At 36.5% G+C, this 16,517-nt stretch overlaps 1 protein-coding gene across 4 annotated transcripts in view; it reads left to right on the forward strand.

Moving 5' to 3' along the window:
- The first annotated feature begins 664 nt into the window (after nt 1-664).
- Nucleotides 665-16,517, forward strand: part of LOC143258529 (monocarboxylate transporter 10-like) — a 77,653-nt gene continuing 61,800 nt past the window's right edge. For 3 of the 4 annotated variants that reach the window (XR_013032340.1, XM_076517632.1, XM_076517634.1), the window contains exon 1: nt 665-802. Coding sequence is in view for 2 of the 4 variants with exons in the window: in XM_076517632.1 (XP_076373747.1) it covers nt 741-802 (62 nt within the window). In the remaining 2 variants the exon portion in view is untranslated. Of the gene's footprint in view, nt 803-1,182; nt 1,408-16,517 lie in introns of all 4 variants that reach the window. The other variant, XM_076517633.1, reaches the window with a different exon arrangement.

Genomic DNA, 16,517 nt, shown 5'->3' on the forward strand with positions numbered 1-16,517 from the left:
AATTCCAATTTAGGACTGCTTTCATGAGTACTATTTGACACAGTTTTCTGTAAAAGAAGAAGAGTTTCCAGAAATATTAGGAAGTTTGCTGTATTTTAGACTAATTGTTCGTTTAGTTGGAGTATGAATAAACAAACTGGTTAAATTTCATACTTACAGCACCGAAATAAAACAGAGGGAAGGATTGCCAGCAAAATAAAAATATTTATTGTTAATTTTAGGAGTGGGCAGACTAACACAAAAATAAATTAAATCATCAAAATGTCTAAAATGTTTCTATTGGACTGTTATTCCTTTCGATGACTTCGTGAATTGATCAAATGGCTTTATTCTCTCAAGATGTCATTCTGTAAACCAATATTTTTCTCTAATCGTTTTAAATTCCCAATCTGTCTCTAAAGACAGAAATCGCATGGTATACCTACATAGTTCACCTTATCTATAGTGATTTTCAAGTGTTCTCCCAGTGCTTGATTTATTTATTTGTTATTATTATTTAAATAACAACGAAACAAAAGCTATTAAAACATAGCCATTAAAAGTACAATAATATCTTTACAATATTTTACTACTACGAACAAAGGTATTGCCAAGTGCTTGAAAGATTCAGGCTTGGACCCATAGAAGCGAAAATTTTCGGCGTCCCCGTATGATATCAATGATTGTTTACTCTTCTGGTTTTTCAAAACGCCAACTGGAGATTCGGGTATTGTAAAATATAATCGAGGCACAGAACCTGTATGCCAGCGTCTAGTGACGCCTCTGACTATGAACAATTTAGAAATTCTCTAAATTTCAAAAAGTAAGTAATACACTGCCGTAAGCTTGACAACTTATAACATTAAAATTTGAGGTTTGAGCCCGTTTCATTGATGTGCACTAAATACAAATAAGTAAAAATAAATGGTGTTTTTATGTAATAATTAATTAAGAAAAGATCTACCACATATTGATTACAAATATGCTCACTGACAACGCAACACTTAAAAATAATTTATAAAAATGTAAACATGAAGTTACTTACTTTAAACTTTATGAGGTTATAAAAACTCCAAATTCATGAAAAAACCTCGAAAAGTTTATAGTAAGGAAGGTAATTTAAAACGTCATTTTACTTTCTTGTATCACAGTTTATATGGTAAATGTAAATATTCGTATATGAACTATTTCCCTTATTTACAGTTAATTAAAGTATCAATAAATAATAAGGCCATATGATTTTTGGTTGACACGAATCCAAAACATCGCAAAGGAATGGCTTTTCAACTGACAGCTGGATAAAAACCAACTATACGAAGCATAGAGTACTAATATTATTTTCTCCGTCAAAATGTTGAAAGGGAATGGAAGATATAGGTTGCTGTCGCTAGTGGTACTGCTCGAAAATAAAACCCGACTCTAAGAGAGGTAGGCAAAATATAGACGTTATGTAAAAAGAGTAATTCTTTGGCTTATTTTTATTTTGTGTAATTTTGTCTAAAAATTTAAAAGAATTAACCTTTACATTATTCTGAAAGGTTGTTACCATAAAATCAAAAGTGAGTCACTTATTCTAATTCTAGTTTTTTCACGTGAAACTCACATTGCCTAAGACTTTAGTAAGATAATTAAAAAAAAAAAATTAAGACTCAAGTTGAACGTAACATTCAGGCATTGTTATGTACAAAACACCATGAATCAGATACACCTGTTTGTATTGTATGTACAAAAATAAAAGAGACATTAGGTATAACAAAGCATCAATTAAGAAATGGACACCAAATTATTATGATTATTGTTTTTATGTTTTTTTTTTTGCAATTAAAAACAAGGATAATTCTCATTTGAGATAAAATACCAGAAACTACATATTAATGCACTAATTATGTCCCCACTACTTTGTGAAATAGAGTTGGGCATGTTGTATCCCCACCCCTCCCCTTGTTTTGTTTTGTTTTCCAGTTTTGTAGATAGAACATTTAAGGTCAAACTTATAAAACAGATACTATATACAAAGTTCAAAATTGATTAACTTTCGAAGACCATGGGTCAAACATTTGAAATTGTATTGTTTCTTATTTTGTGTAATGATTGTATGATAATGTTCTTAGTTTCAATGAACTAGGGGGTCAATAATAGTAATACTCTAAAATGCTTTGTAGTAATAACATTTGTTAGCCATTAGTCTAACATAATCTGCTTGTGTCTACTGTTTGATGAAGTTTGTGCATATTCCATTCAAAATTATTTCTAGCATAAAAATGGTATGTTAAATATAAAAAAACAAATTAATTAGTGTAAAACACAGTAAAAATTATAATATATAAAGTTATTTCATATTGATTACCAAACATATTTTTGGAACTTTTATAGAGTGTTCAGAAAAAATATTCAAAATTGTTATTTCTTGAATTAATTTTGCTGAAGGCAATTATGTTTATTATATTTTTAACTTAAAAATGGCTGTTCTTTTGGAACTTTGTTCCAAATAATGATTGTTTGTATAGTTTGTTTATGTATACATTCTTTTAGAACATAGTAATCTGACAGTTGAACACTGCAGAAATATGAACATCATGAAATTCATCTGTGCTGATTGCAATGTCTGAGAGAAGCATTTAACTTTGATGAAAAATAAATTTGTGTTTTACATTTTGTAAAAATTTCTACAACTTTTAGGTAACTGTTTTATGCTTTCAGTGAAATTGGTTTATTTTTTATGGCTTAACATTCATAATCAGAGATTTGTTTTAAATAACAATAATTCAAAACACAAATCTTGTTATTTAGAATTAATTTGTCATATTCTAATGAATTTTACTTGCAACATAGTTTATTAAGAACAATTAATTATTATGTATATTTATTTTAAAGGTAAGAATGACTATTTTTCTAAATAATGAAACAACTAAGAAAGTCACTGTGTTGATTTTCTTTTAAAAGATCTGATATGAAATTTCTTTAGTAAATTATTCAAATACAAATTTCACACTCTTAAATTACATCTGTTTTTAGTTCATTTTTGAAGTGATGTGAGGAATACAAAATTTTGAAGAATCATTGTAAAAAACAAAATTTGAAATAATTTAAATTTTACTTGATTACTGTGCACAAAGATTTTATTTTACAAACAGAGATTAAAGTGTTATATGTTTTAACAGTGTTTAAAATAGAAAAGTCTAACAGACTAGTTTGTTAACTTTGGTAAATAAGCACATCTGTTGGTGTTGAAAATATGTAATTTAAAGCCTTGCATAAAAGTATATTACTACTGGAATTTCTATGATAGCTGTCAATGAAGTTCAAGTAGACCTTGGACTGATTCCATAGGTTAGGCTTCAAATATTCTTTTACATGGGAGGAAAGTCACCAAGCAGTTTATATGACGTAGCAACACACACACACACACGGGCGTGCTGCAAGGAAACGTAAGATCTAAACTATACAGAAGCACTGATGTTCAAATATTCTGCTGTTTAACAGTGGGAAAAAATAATTTAAAATTAGAGTAGATTAAATATGAAATGAAAAGTATTTGGTGATGAAATAAGCTTTAAAATTTGTTTTGGTTTTATATTTTAACTATAGGTTATCACCTGGAGTAAATGGGAGAAAGTAAGAAATAGCAGCTTTGTCACTTGAAGTTTTTAACTGGAATTTATTTAAATACTTATTGATTTTATGAAGAATGAGTGGCATAGAAAAATAACTATGCTGAAGTTTTGGATGAAAACTATAAATGATTATTGATTAAGTTCTCCAAAATACTAACCTTATTCTTCAAATAACTGGTGTAAAAGTATGTAAGTAAAGATATAGTTAAATATAGTTTATGATGAAAAAGTAAGAAAGAAGCAACTGAGATGTTTAATATTTAAGCTCATACAGATGATAAGCATTTTCTTTAACTGTAAAATTAGTACAGGGGTGGTACTTATTTGATTATTGAAAGGTACTTGAGAAATATTCTGTTTAAAAATTATATAATTTTTCCACTTGTATGTGGTAAAAGAGGAATCTATAAGATCCTATGTGAACTTTACTTTTTAATTGTTCTATTTATTATAAAATTGATGATTAGCTATGGTGCTATATTGGGCCTTAGCTAGTGCAGTGAAGTTACTATTATATATCTGTTTCAATACCCTTCAGTGTGGATTCCTGTATGTGGTGAGAGGATCTCCCAGGGAAGGTTCTGTTCTTTCAGTTTACCTCCTCTTGGATCTAAACATCTACCTGCATGTTTACCATGCATGGTGACCTGTGAAGGGGAGGAGAGGATCCTGGTGGTTGAGGGGTCCAACTTCAACACACCACTTTGGCCTTGAATTCCTACAGACAGGCGGTCTTGGGGTGCCCCTCCATCAAGATCAGTTGGCTAGTCCATTTTGGGCAGGGTTAACTGAGTGCCAGTGTAGGACATCCTCATCGGGTGTTGTGGACACTATGTCTGATACTGGTATTTGGGTATAGTGCTCACGAAACCCTGGCATCACTGCAGTGATCTTATATGGCACTGTAGTACGTCCCCTTGTAGGGCTCCATGGTGGGTGGGGTCACTGGGCACCAAATTTTTTTTTTTTATGGATACCCCACAAATAAAAAAAACAAGCATGATAACATAGAGAAGAATTAGACTACTGGCAAACGACTACGCATTGATGATTCTGTACAATCAAATTCACAACTTGAATCTGCCCTGCAATTTTAATTATACATTCTTTAACTGATACACCCTTAGGGCAGATGTCTCCATTTTTTCATTCAGAAGGTTTTGGAAGGGCTTGCTGGCTCTCCTAAATCAGTGAAAAAGTTATGGTCTGGGGACATTTCAGTGGAAACATCTTCATCACAACATTCCAAACTCCTCTTGAAATCAAAGGCCATTGAAGATATACCCATTGAGGTTACTCCTCATTCTACTTTGAATTCTTCCAGAGGAGTTATAGTTGAGAGGGATTTAAAGACCATTCCTGAGTCAGAGATCCTTGCAGGTTTCAACAGTCAAAGTGTTACAGCTTTGTGCTGAACATTTACTTGTAAAGACAGGATTATGGACCTGACAAATGTTTTAATATTAACATTTACAACCTCACCTCTTCATACCACAATCAAGGCAGGGTATCTGAATTGTAAGGTATGACCTTGTATTCCTAACCCTGTTTGATGTTTCCATTAACAATGATTTGTTCATTTGAAAACATCTTGCCGTGGTCCCTTGACATGTGCCTGTTGTGCTGGTAAATACCATGATGCTTTTCAATGTCAACTAGAACTGGATTATATTAACTATAATGGTCCACATCCTTCCTATTTTACTTCTTGCCCTAAAAGATAGAAGAGAAAGAAGTACAACGTCTAAAGACAGTTCACAATATTACTTACCCAGAGGCTCGGAAATTACTATTCCCAATTCCATCGTGGACTTATGCTGCTGTAAACTGTTCCACTACTATAGAAGGAGTCCAGAAAGACTTTTCCATGCCTCTTACAGAATCCTTAACAGTGCATCTTAACCTAGTACCCTCCACAATAAAAAAAGTTAATGAATAAGTATTTACTTCTATCTCTGTCCCTACCACATCTTCTAGTTTTTGTCCAACTTCACCTTTTTCAAGCCAAGGTGTTTCATGGGGTCTTCCTCTCCTGACACCCCAAAAATTAAACAAACCATTCATTCATGTCCTCAGTCAGTGGAACATATGCCTGAAAACACCAACCTGCCTGCTTGATCCAGAGCAGGATCAACAGAGGGTGACAGACCCACATCCAGTAAAGAAAACAAACGTGGTTTCCAAGCAGAAGGCCTCTTTGCCATATTCTCCTCCAAAATAAATAAAAATGGCCATGCTAATCCAATGGAACTGTTGAAGTTTTTAATCAAATGTGAATGACATCAAGGATTTGATTGACTTTTATCATCCCAAATGTCTTTCTTTGCAGGAAACATTTTTAAAACCTACTGATACAGTCACAATTCAACAATACTCCTTATACTGAAATGACAGTTCATGTGTCGGACAAGGACATGGGAGAGTAACACTGCTGGTGGATCAGCATGTGCCCAGCTGGTCCTTGTCATTAAATATGCTCTTGAAGGTTGTAGCCATTTGTATCTGCATGGGTCATACCATCACTGTTTGCTCTCTGTACCTTATCCCTAGAAAAAATTATAATTCATCAGACCTTGATACCCTCATTGAGCAACTGCCAACCCACTTTTAAATTTTGGGAGATCTTAATGGGCATAATCCCCTCTGGGATGATTCTAGTATTTATGTGAGGAGTCGTGCTATAGAGCATGTGCTCTTGAATCACAACCTGTCTCTCTTCAGTACTGGCTCTTACACTTATTTTCATGCACCTAGTTAGTCATTTACTGCTACAGATCTTTCTTTCTGCTTCTCTTTGCTTTTCACTTGCCTTTCTTAGGAGGTTGACATCAATCCATGGGGTAATGATCATTTTCCTATCATATTAAGAGATATTGGCCATGGTCAGTGCCACCTGACTCTTATGCCTTGGTGGAAGCTGGACCAGGCCAACTGGCTCTTCTTCACTGCTCTCTCAGAACATGATCCTGCCATCTTATGTAAATCATCGATAGATAATTGTGTAGCAGCAGTAACTAACTGTAAAGTCCAAGCGGCTGCTCAGTGCATCTCCAAATCCTCAACATCTTTCTCACAACATCCCTATCTTTGGAGGAATTCTGCTTGATATATAACACAAAAATCTCAGAAACGTGCTTGAGATAAATTTCGTAGATACCCCATGCTTTCAAACTGCATTGCATTTCAGCAAGTCCTTGCACATGCTTGGCAAGTTAGAAATCAAAGTCAGAAGGAATCTTTAATTAAATACACCTCCAGCATTTCTTCAACCACCAATTCGAAAGTCATATGGGACAAGATCCAGAAGGTGAGTGGATGGTATTCTTCTGCCCCCCTTTCTGTCTTAATATCCAATGGCCATGAAGTTGCTGATGCTCAGAGCATTGCCAATACTTTTGGTGAATGTTTCTCTTATGCATCTTCAAACTCATCCCCTTCCTTCTTAGCTATTAAAACACAAGTTGAACATAAGTCTTTTTCCTTTTCAACTGATCATCCCTATGACTACAGTCTCCCTCTTACACTGGTGGAACTCAAACATGTGCTTCATCAATTTGGCAATACATCAGTTGGACCTGATGATATATATTATGAAATGCTACACCACCTTTCTCCTTCATCTCTTACTATTCTCCTGGCTGTCTTTAACCAGATATGGCAGAAGAATGTTTTTCCTGAGGCTTGGTGCTCGGCTATTGTATTCCCTATTCTTAAAGCTTAAAACTGTCCAATTGCTTTGATGAGTTGTCTCAGTAAGATCTTAGAGAGGACAATTAATGCTCCTCTTGTTTGGTTTCTTGAATCAAACAACCTTCTCTCACCCACTCAGTGTGGGTTCCAAAGACAATGCTTCATGATAGACCACTTAATTTGCCTTGAAACATCAGTCAGAGAAGCCTTTTTGAAGCGACAACATCTTGTTTCTATTTTTTTAATTTAGAGAAAGCTTATGATACAACATGGAAATATGGCATCTTGTGAAACCTTCACTCATACAGATTGAGTGGAAAATTAAAAAGTGAACTGCTGATTCCAGGTCCGTGTGCGTTTAACACTTTCCCATTTTTTCCCACAGGAACTTGGAGTCCCTCAGGGCTGTGTTCACAGTGTCACACTTTTCATTATAAAGATTAATGCCATCAGTGAACAGCTATCCCCTGGAGTTACAAAATGGTCTTTTCGTTGATGATTTTCACATCTCGTGTCAGTCCTCAAACATTAGGTTTATTGAGGGGCACCTACAAACTGCAATCAATCACAGACTTAAGCAGACCACAGCAAATAGTTTTCAACATTCTCTCTCTAAAACTGTTTGTGAACCATGAACCACCTCTATATATTCTCCATTTGCAACTGTCTCTTATGTATATTTCCAAACTTTGATCTTCACCACAGCATCCTACTTGGGGTTGTGTTTTCCATCCTCAGTGGACCACACTTTTTTATAATAGAAAATCTGTCATTGTTCCTTTTAGCCTTCGTATCCAGGCACAACCAGAAAAATTGGATTTATCTTTGAATAGCATAGGAGTATTCATAGATCAGCTTCTTCCACCATGGTTAATTACTATCCCCAACAGTGAGCTATCTTTAAGTCATCTGAGTAAGGCAGATACTCCTGATTGGAAATATCACCCTTTATTTGCTGAACATCTTTCAAACGGTCCATTCATTCCCATATATATATAAATGGTTCAAAATTAGGTGACTCTGTAGGCTTTGCCATTGTTTGTTACAGTTCAGTTGTAGCACACAGAATTCTCTCTACAGTTTCTGTGTTCACTGCCAAATTGTATGCCATTTTTCTTGCCCTGAATCATATTGAAACTATGCAATATTTAAGTTGTATGATCTGTACTGATTCATTCAGCTGTCTGTTGGCCCTGACATCATTCCATGTTAGTTACCATCCTATTCTTATCAATATCCAAAACAAACTGGCCCATCTCTCTCTGTCACCTATCTCTGTCCAGTTTTTTTTTATACCAGGTCACATTGGTATTCATGGGAATGAGCTAGCTGACAGAGCGGCAATGTCTGTCTGCACTGCATCTATCACCACCATAACCTGTGTGGAACATGGACTATGGTCCAGTTATCAAAACTGGACTGTAAACCAGTTGGCAGTCAACTTGGAGTGAGCAACGAAATAATAAGTTTTTTAAGTCAAGCCTTCTTTAGCTCTTTGGCCATCTTGTTTCTGTAAAGATCAAAGAGAGGAAGTTGTTTTGGCTAGGCTATGCATTGGTCACAGTTTATTAACTCACCACTTCCTTTTATCTGGTACTGATGCATCACTCAGGTCACAATCATACATATTTTATTATCATGCTGCTGTTACAACTAAGAATGATGATGCCATTTTAAACATATTTTTAAGGTAGGTTTGTCCTTAACATTAGCCAATGTCATAGGTGATACTGCCCATCTCACTCATGTTTTTACATTTTTAAGAGCCATTGGTCATTTTAACTTAATTTAAGGTTTTTATTGGACTTTATACTGTTTTAGCATGATTTCTTTTAAACATTTTAATTTTTATTTTTACCTGAACCCAGGCCAACTTCTGGTGACTGACAGCAAGTTTGAACTTAATGCTTCAGTCTTCCTGGCAGGTCTTAATTTTACCTACTTTACTTATTTTTAACTTAATTTCCATATACCATTATAGTATACTACATCTTGTTTGGCACAGATAGCCTAGTAGCTTCCCATCTGTGTAAATTCCTGTATGTGGTGAGGGGACCTCCCAGAGAAGGTTTTGTTCTTTCAGTTTATTTCCTCTGGGATTTAAACATCCACCCATGTGTTTGCTATGCACAGCAACCTGTGAAGGGGAGGGGAGGATCCTGGTGTTTGAGGGGTCCAACCTTAACACACCACTTTCACCTTGAATTCCTGTAGATGGGTGGCCTTGGGGTGGCCCCCTTGGGTCAATTGGCTGGCCCACTCAGGCTAGGATCAACAAAGTACTAGTGTTGGATGTTCTCAACAGGTGTTGTGGACATTGTATGTGATGCTGGTGTTTGAGTATAGTGCTCATGTAACCTTGGTGTTGCTGCAGTGTCCTTGTTTGATATTGTAATGCACCCACACGTAGGGCTCCATGGTGGGTGGGGTCAGTGGGCACTGAAATTTCCCTTTCTTTATTATGGATACTGCAATTAAAAATCTTAATAAAATAGTGAGAAAACAATCTATAGGGAAATGACCACATCTTGAGGATTCTGAGCAGCAATCCTCACCATCTGTTGTACCTCTTTTTCTTATACTACATTCTCTTTCAGACAAACCTTTAGGGCGAATGGCTCCCTTTTTCATTCAGAAGGGACTAGAGGGACGTGCTGGCTCCCCAAAGTCGGAAAAGATGCTTCAATCTGATGACATATTAGTGGAAACATCCACATCTTCACAGAATGAACTGCTCTTGCATTCAAAGGCACTTGGGGCTATACCTATTGAGGTTACATCTCATGTTACTTTGAATTCATCACAAGAAGTTATTGTTGAGAGGGATTTCAAGAACATCTCTGAGTCAGAAATTCTTGTTGGTTTCTCCATCCAAGGAGTTTCTGCAGTGATGCATATATCCAATCGCAAAGATGGAATTATGATGCCGACCAATGTCCTCATCCTCACATTTACATCACCACATCCGCCTGCCACCGTCAAGGCAGGTATCTCAATTGCACAGTATGGACATACATTCCAAACCCTCTCCAATGTTTCTGGTGTCAACTGTTCAGTCACTCGAAGACGTTATGTTGTGGTTCCTTGACTTGTGCTTGTTGCAGTAGCAAGGACCATGATGCCAACGAGTGTGAAACTGACCCTCATTGCACCAGTTGCAATGGCTCTCACCCATCGTACTTTTGTTTTTGCCCGAAATGGTTGGAAGAAAAAGAGGTGCAGCATTTGAAAACAATTCATAACATTACATATCCTGAGGCTCGAAAATTGATGTCCACCACTTCATCTCGGACATATGCTGGTGCACTTAGTTCCACTGCTACAGTGGGAGTGCAGACAGATATCTCTGTGCCTCCAAAAGAATCGTTCTCAAAACAAATGAAAAGCCATTTGACCTCCATGGTCAAAAAAGTTGATGAATCAACTTCTACATCCATCTTTGTTCCTTTCATACATTTTAACAAACCCCATGATCCACATCCTTTGGTTCCTGGTAAAGGCATTTCTTGGATACATCTTCTACTCCCATTTCAAGATGCAAAACAATCATTCATTCCTGTTTTCAGTCACTGGAATGCCCTTCCAACAACAAAGACCTATCGAATCGACCCATGGCAGGATCCATGGAGTTCAATAGACCTCCCTCAAATAAGGACAGTAAAGAAAAAAGATGTAGTTGTAAACAGAAGGGTTCTCCAACCAGTTTGTCTTCACGTCATTAAAAATGGCCATCTTGATACAATGGAACTGTTGAGGTTTACGTTCTAATCTGGATGACATCGAAACACTGATTGCTTTATACCATCCTGTATGTCTTTCCTTACAGGAAACATTTCTGAAATCTGCTGATATAGTCACCTTTTGTCAGTTTTCTTTGTACAGAAATGATAGGCTGTGTGATAGATGAGTGCATGGAGGGGTTGCACTATTGGTTGATCAGCACGTGCCCACCCTGTTTTGTCACTCAACACACTCTTGGAGGCCATAGCCATGTGTGTTTCTTTGGGTCATATCATCATTGTTTGTTCTCTCTACCTGTCACCTAGAGAGACATATGATCAATCAGACCTTGAAGCTCTCATTGAACAGTTGCCGTCTCCCTTTTTAATCCTGGGAGACTTTAATGGACAACATCCCCTCTGGGGAAGTGCTGTTATTGATAGGAGGGGTCACTCTGTAGAGCATATGCTCTCTGGTCACAACCTTTCTCTTTTCAATACTGGTTCTTCTACTTATTTCCATGAACCTGGTCAGTCCTTTACTGCTATTGATCTCTCAATTTGCTCCCCTTCATTATTCTCCCATTTCTCATGGAGGGTTGACAATAACCCACGAGGCAGTTATCATTTTCCTATAATTTTGAGAGAGACTGTCCGTGGTTAATGCCACCCAACCAGTGTGCCCCAGTATAAGCTGGATCAGACAGACTTGCCCACTTCCACTGCTCTTGCAGAACTTGATCCTGCCATCATCTGTTGGCCATCAATAGAGGGCTGTGTGATGGAATCCTGCTTGCCACATGGCATGGAAGGCTCAAAAATGGGCCTAGGATACTTTCCGTAGATATCCCACACTTTCTAACTACATTGCTTTTCAGCGGGCCCATGCACCTGCCCGGTGGGTAAGACGTCAAAGCCAGAAGGAATCTTGGATTAAGTTCACAACCAGCATATCTTTTACCACCAGTTCCAAAGTCATATGGAACAAGATTTGAAAGGTCAGTGGGCAATATAATTCTGTCCCCCTCTTGATCTTGCTCTCTTACTCTAGGTGAAAGCTTTTGCTGGGTATCTAGCACTTCTGCTTCTTCTTCCATTTTCTTAGCCATCAAGACTCAGGCAGAGTGATCACCTCTTTCCTTTCGAGCTAATTGTCTCTATGGCTATAATTGTCCCTTTACACTGGTGGAACTCAAACTGGCCTTTCATTGATCTGGCAGTACATTGGTTTGACCTGGTGATGTACACTATGATATGCTGCACCATCTATCTCCTGCTTCTCTTGATATTCTTCTGAATGTTTTAACCAGATCTGGCAGGAGAATGTTTTTCCTGATGCCTGGCACCAGGCTATTGCCTTATCTTTTTCTAAGCTTGGGAAGGATCCCAAGATTCCTTCAAACTACTACTGTCCAATGAACTGTCTCTGTAAGACCTAAGTGAGGATGGTTAATGCTTGTCTTGTTTGGGTTCCGACGACAGTGCTCCACCATGGACCATGTGATTTGACTTGAAATGTCTATCAGAGAAGCCTTTCTCAAATGACAACATCTTGTATGAGTATTCTTTGATATATATGGTTATGTGGCCATTTGCCCATTTTTATTAAAAATTTTTAATGGACAGGAGATTCCAAGTTCGTGTGGGTTTTACATTTTCCAATTCTTTTCTACAGGAACTTGGAGTCCCTCATGGCTGTGTTCTGAGTGCATGCTTTTCAGTATAAAGAGTAATGCCATCACTGAACAACTCTCTCTCACTGTTGCAAATGGGCTCTATATCGATGTTTTTCACATCTCATGTCAGTCTTCAAACATGAAGTATATTGAGCGGCAACTACAGATTGACCTCAATTGTTTACTGAAATGGACCACGGCAAACTGTTTTAACTTCTCTCTTTAAAACCATTTGCATGCACTTTTGCCACCAAAAGGGTATTCACCCTGATCTTGAACTCCGTTTTGGTGAAGTTGTGCTGCCTATGGTCCCTGAGAGAAAGTTCTTGGGGCTTATCTTTGACCATAGCTGACCTTTATACCACACATCAAGTAGCTATGGGTCAAATGTACAAGAGCACTGTCCTCTCTTCCACCACTTGGTGAGCAGATCGATATTCTGTGCTAAAGATGTATATCGTGCTCTTATTCGATCAAAACTCAACTATGGATTACTGGTCTTTGGCTCTGCCAGACCCTCAGCCCTAAAAATGCTGGACCCTATTTATCTTAAGAAACTTCGGCTCTGCACTGGGGTTTTTTGCACTTCCCCAGTTTAGAGCTTATGCATAGAGTTTCATGAACCTTCTTTGCTCCTCCACTGTTTGCAACTCTCTTTACTATATGCTTCGAAACTTCGTTCCTTACCAAAGCATCCTGCTTGGGGTTGTGTTTTTTTTCTTCAGTGGGCCATACTTTTTCAGAACGGAAGATCTGTTATTGCTCCTTTTGGCCTTTGTATCCAGGTGCAGTTGGATGAATTGGGTCTGTCCTTGGATAACATTGCTGTATCCACTGGTCAGCCCATCCCACCATTGCTTCTTACAGTCATCAGATGTGACCTTTTTTAAGTCATCTGAGAAAAGTAGACACTCCCGATTGGAAATACTGTCTGCTATTTGCTGAACTTCTTTCAAACCATCCTTTCATTTCTAATTATACAGATAGTTCATAATCAGGTGACTCTGTGGGCTCTGCCATGGTTTGTTGTAGTTCAGTGGTTGCATGCAGAATCTCCTCTACAACTTCTGTGTTCACTGCTGAACTGTATGCCATTTCTCTTCCCCTGGATTGCATAGAAGATAAGCAGTACTCAAAGTGCATTATTTATTCTGACTCGCTTAGTTCTCTACTAGCCCTGGAATCGCTTCACGTTGGTTCATAACCTGTTCTCACCAATATTCAAAACAGACTGGCCCATTTCTCTTTAACATCTACTTCTATTGAGTTTTTCTGGAAACAGGACCACGTTGGTATTCGCAGTAATGAGCTTGCCAACAATCATATAAGTCTATCTGCTCTGGTGCTATCTCTGTTGTACCTGTTCCATGGATGGACTTTGGCCCTGTATTCAAGGCTCAGCTCTGTGCCAGCTGGCCATCGGCTTAGTGTAAGCAACTAAAAAACAACTTTTCCAAATAAAACCTTGTATTGGACTATGGCCATCTTGCTTCCATAAGGATCGGAAAGAGGAAGTTGTTCTAACTAGACTATGCATTGGTCACAGTTTTTTAACTCATCATTATCTTTTAACTGGAACTGACACACCAGTATTTAGTGTGTGTAATACTCAGATCACAATAAGCCACATTTTACTTTTTTACTGTCGTTATGACTCTAAATGTCGGCGCCACTTTAAACGTGTTCTGTTTCAAGGTTTGTTCATAACATTAGACAGTGTTATTTGTGATGGTGACACTGTCCACCTTGGTAATGTCTTTAGTTTTTTAAAGGCCATTAATCTCTTTAATGCCATTTAAAGAGTTTTTAATTTATACATTACACCTTTTAAATGGGGCTCCCTTTTAAAAAGTACAGTTCATCTTGTTCAATTTGAAATTAAAAAATGGCCGTAACGTCAAATAACTGAAAACCATGACTGGAAAGGCCAACTTTAGGTGACCCACACTGCTGTTTGAACTACCCATTAGTCATCCTGGTGAGTTATAATTAAATTTTGCTACAAGTCTTTTAAAACTTTTGTTACTTTACTTTTCGAAAATGATCATGATGTCAAATAACTCGGAACCAGAACTGGAAAGGCCAACTTCAGGTGACTGATGGTGGTTTTTGTACTTACCTGTTAGTCTTCCTGGCAAGTTATGATAATTACAACTTTGAGGCAGAAAGTCCTTTACAACTTGTATTACTGTAGTTTTTTTTCTCTTACCATTGTAGACTAGATGTAAACATTGGTTTTAATGCTGTTTATGTTTTCTTTTTAAACTTTGTTTTGTTTTATCTTAATTTCCTTTTATGAATTTTACTAAATTTACTTTACATTTAACTTTTTACTGGATTTTTTGGTGCAGATAGCCTAGCTGCTTTGAGCCATAGAACACCAAACCAACCAACCAACCTTCCCACAATCATTTGTTGCTTACATCTGCCAGTTTTCGAAGTTGTTGTTCAGTAGTAGCATATTGAGGGAGTTGTACGCATCGCATAATGGAGGTGCTATCCTATTGGTGGAGAGATGATACTTGTTGATTTGCATGACAGACATGGTGGAATGTTTTATTCCAATGGGGGGTTGCAAAAGTGCTTATCAGAAATACATTTTCAATTTAGGAAAAGTATTACATTGTGAAAACCAACCAGTTGACCTTTTGGTAATGAGAACATGAGTTGGTTTTGAAACCTAAAGTATGATTAGTAAGAAACCAAGAAAGCCTAAATAAGGTTGGAATTGATACTCTTATAAATTGAATGCTACTGTTTTATTAATGGTTACAACCTCGGGAGCTAGAAATGAAAGGCCTGCTGGACTGGAACTCTTGGATTTCTTGCTAATGTGAAAAAGTCACCTGGTTATAGTTTACTTTGCAGTAATGGATGTCAAATGCCTACATTTGCCTTAGGTGAAAATTTACAAAGTTGGCTTTGATAAAATTGTATCTGATGTTATAAATTATCTTAGCAATGCGCATAAAAAAAGAGCCTCAATTTTCAATTCAATTCAATTCAAACATTCATTTGACAAATTTAACAGCCTTAAAGATTGAAATCTTAATCACAAAGGAATTGTTATGTCCAATATAGTGACACTGAATGAAACAGGAAGTTTTGTGATATTGTGTGTAGAGTCTCTATATGTGAAAGAGGTCATTTTGATAATACTTGCTGACTCTAAAAGAAAATTAAAATTAAGAAAATGATAAAGAATACTTATTTTTTGAGCTGTTAGCTGTTCCTTTGTTTCAACTGATTTTTTTTTAATAGGAGGTGCAATTGCTTTGTTGATAAAAATAATAAATCACTTACACTTCTGTTATATATTAAACACTTTTTTCACATATTCTTAAATTTTGTAAGTTAAATGTATAATATTTGCTAACTTACTTTTTTGAACTTGTATTGTTATGAAATAAATCTAATTAAAAATTAATCTAAATGCTACTTGAAATAACATTACATAGTGATCTTGAGTTTTATAATGTCATCAAAATACAAGCATTACGCACTTTTAGTACTTTTCTATGAACTTAATTCTGATGACATTATAAAACTCAAGATCACTATGTAATGTTATTTCAAATAGCATTTAGATTAATTTTTTAATTAGCTTTATTTCATAACATAGGTCCATATTCAGTTTTGATAATTTGTTAGTAAAAGATCAGTATTTGAGTTGACCGTGGGTTCTGCTGATTGGTTGCCTTCTGTTTAGCCAAGCATGTTTGGTGACAACAGGATTTGAACTTAAGATTTTTGAATCACAAGACAACGATTCTAATTATCAAACCATGCCAGATTGACACTGAACAAAATTGCATTAATTGAGAAAAATAATAATGAGA

This window comes from Tachypleus tridentatus, chromosome 8 (assembly GCF_004210375.1).
Source record: "Tachypleus tridentatus isolate NWPU-2018 chromosome 8, ASM421037v1, whole genome shotgun sequence".
In the NCBI taxonomy this organism is placed as follows: Eukaryota; Metazoa; Arthropoda; class Merostomata; order Xiphosura; family Limulidae; genus Tachypleus; species Tachypleus tridentatus.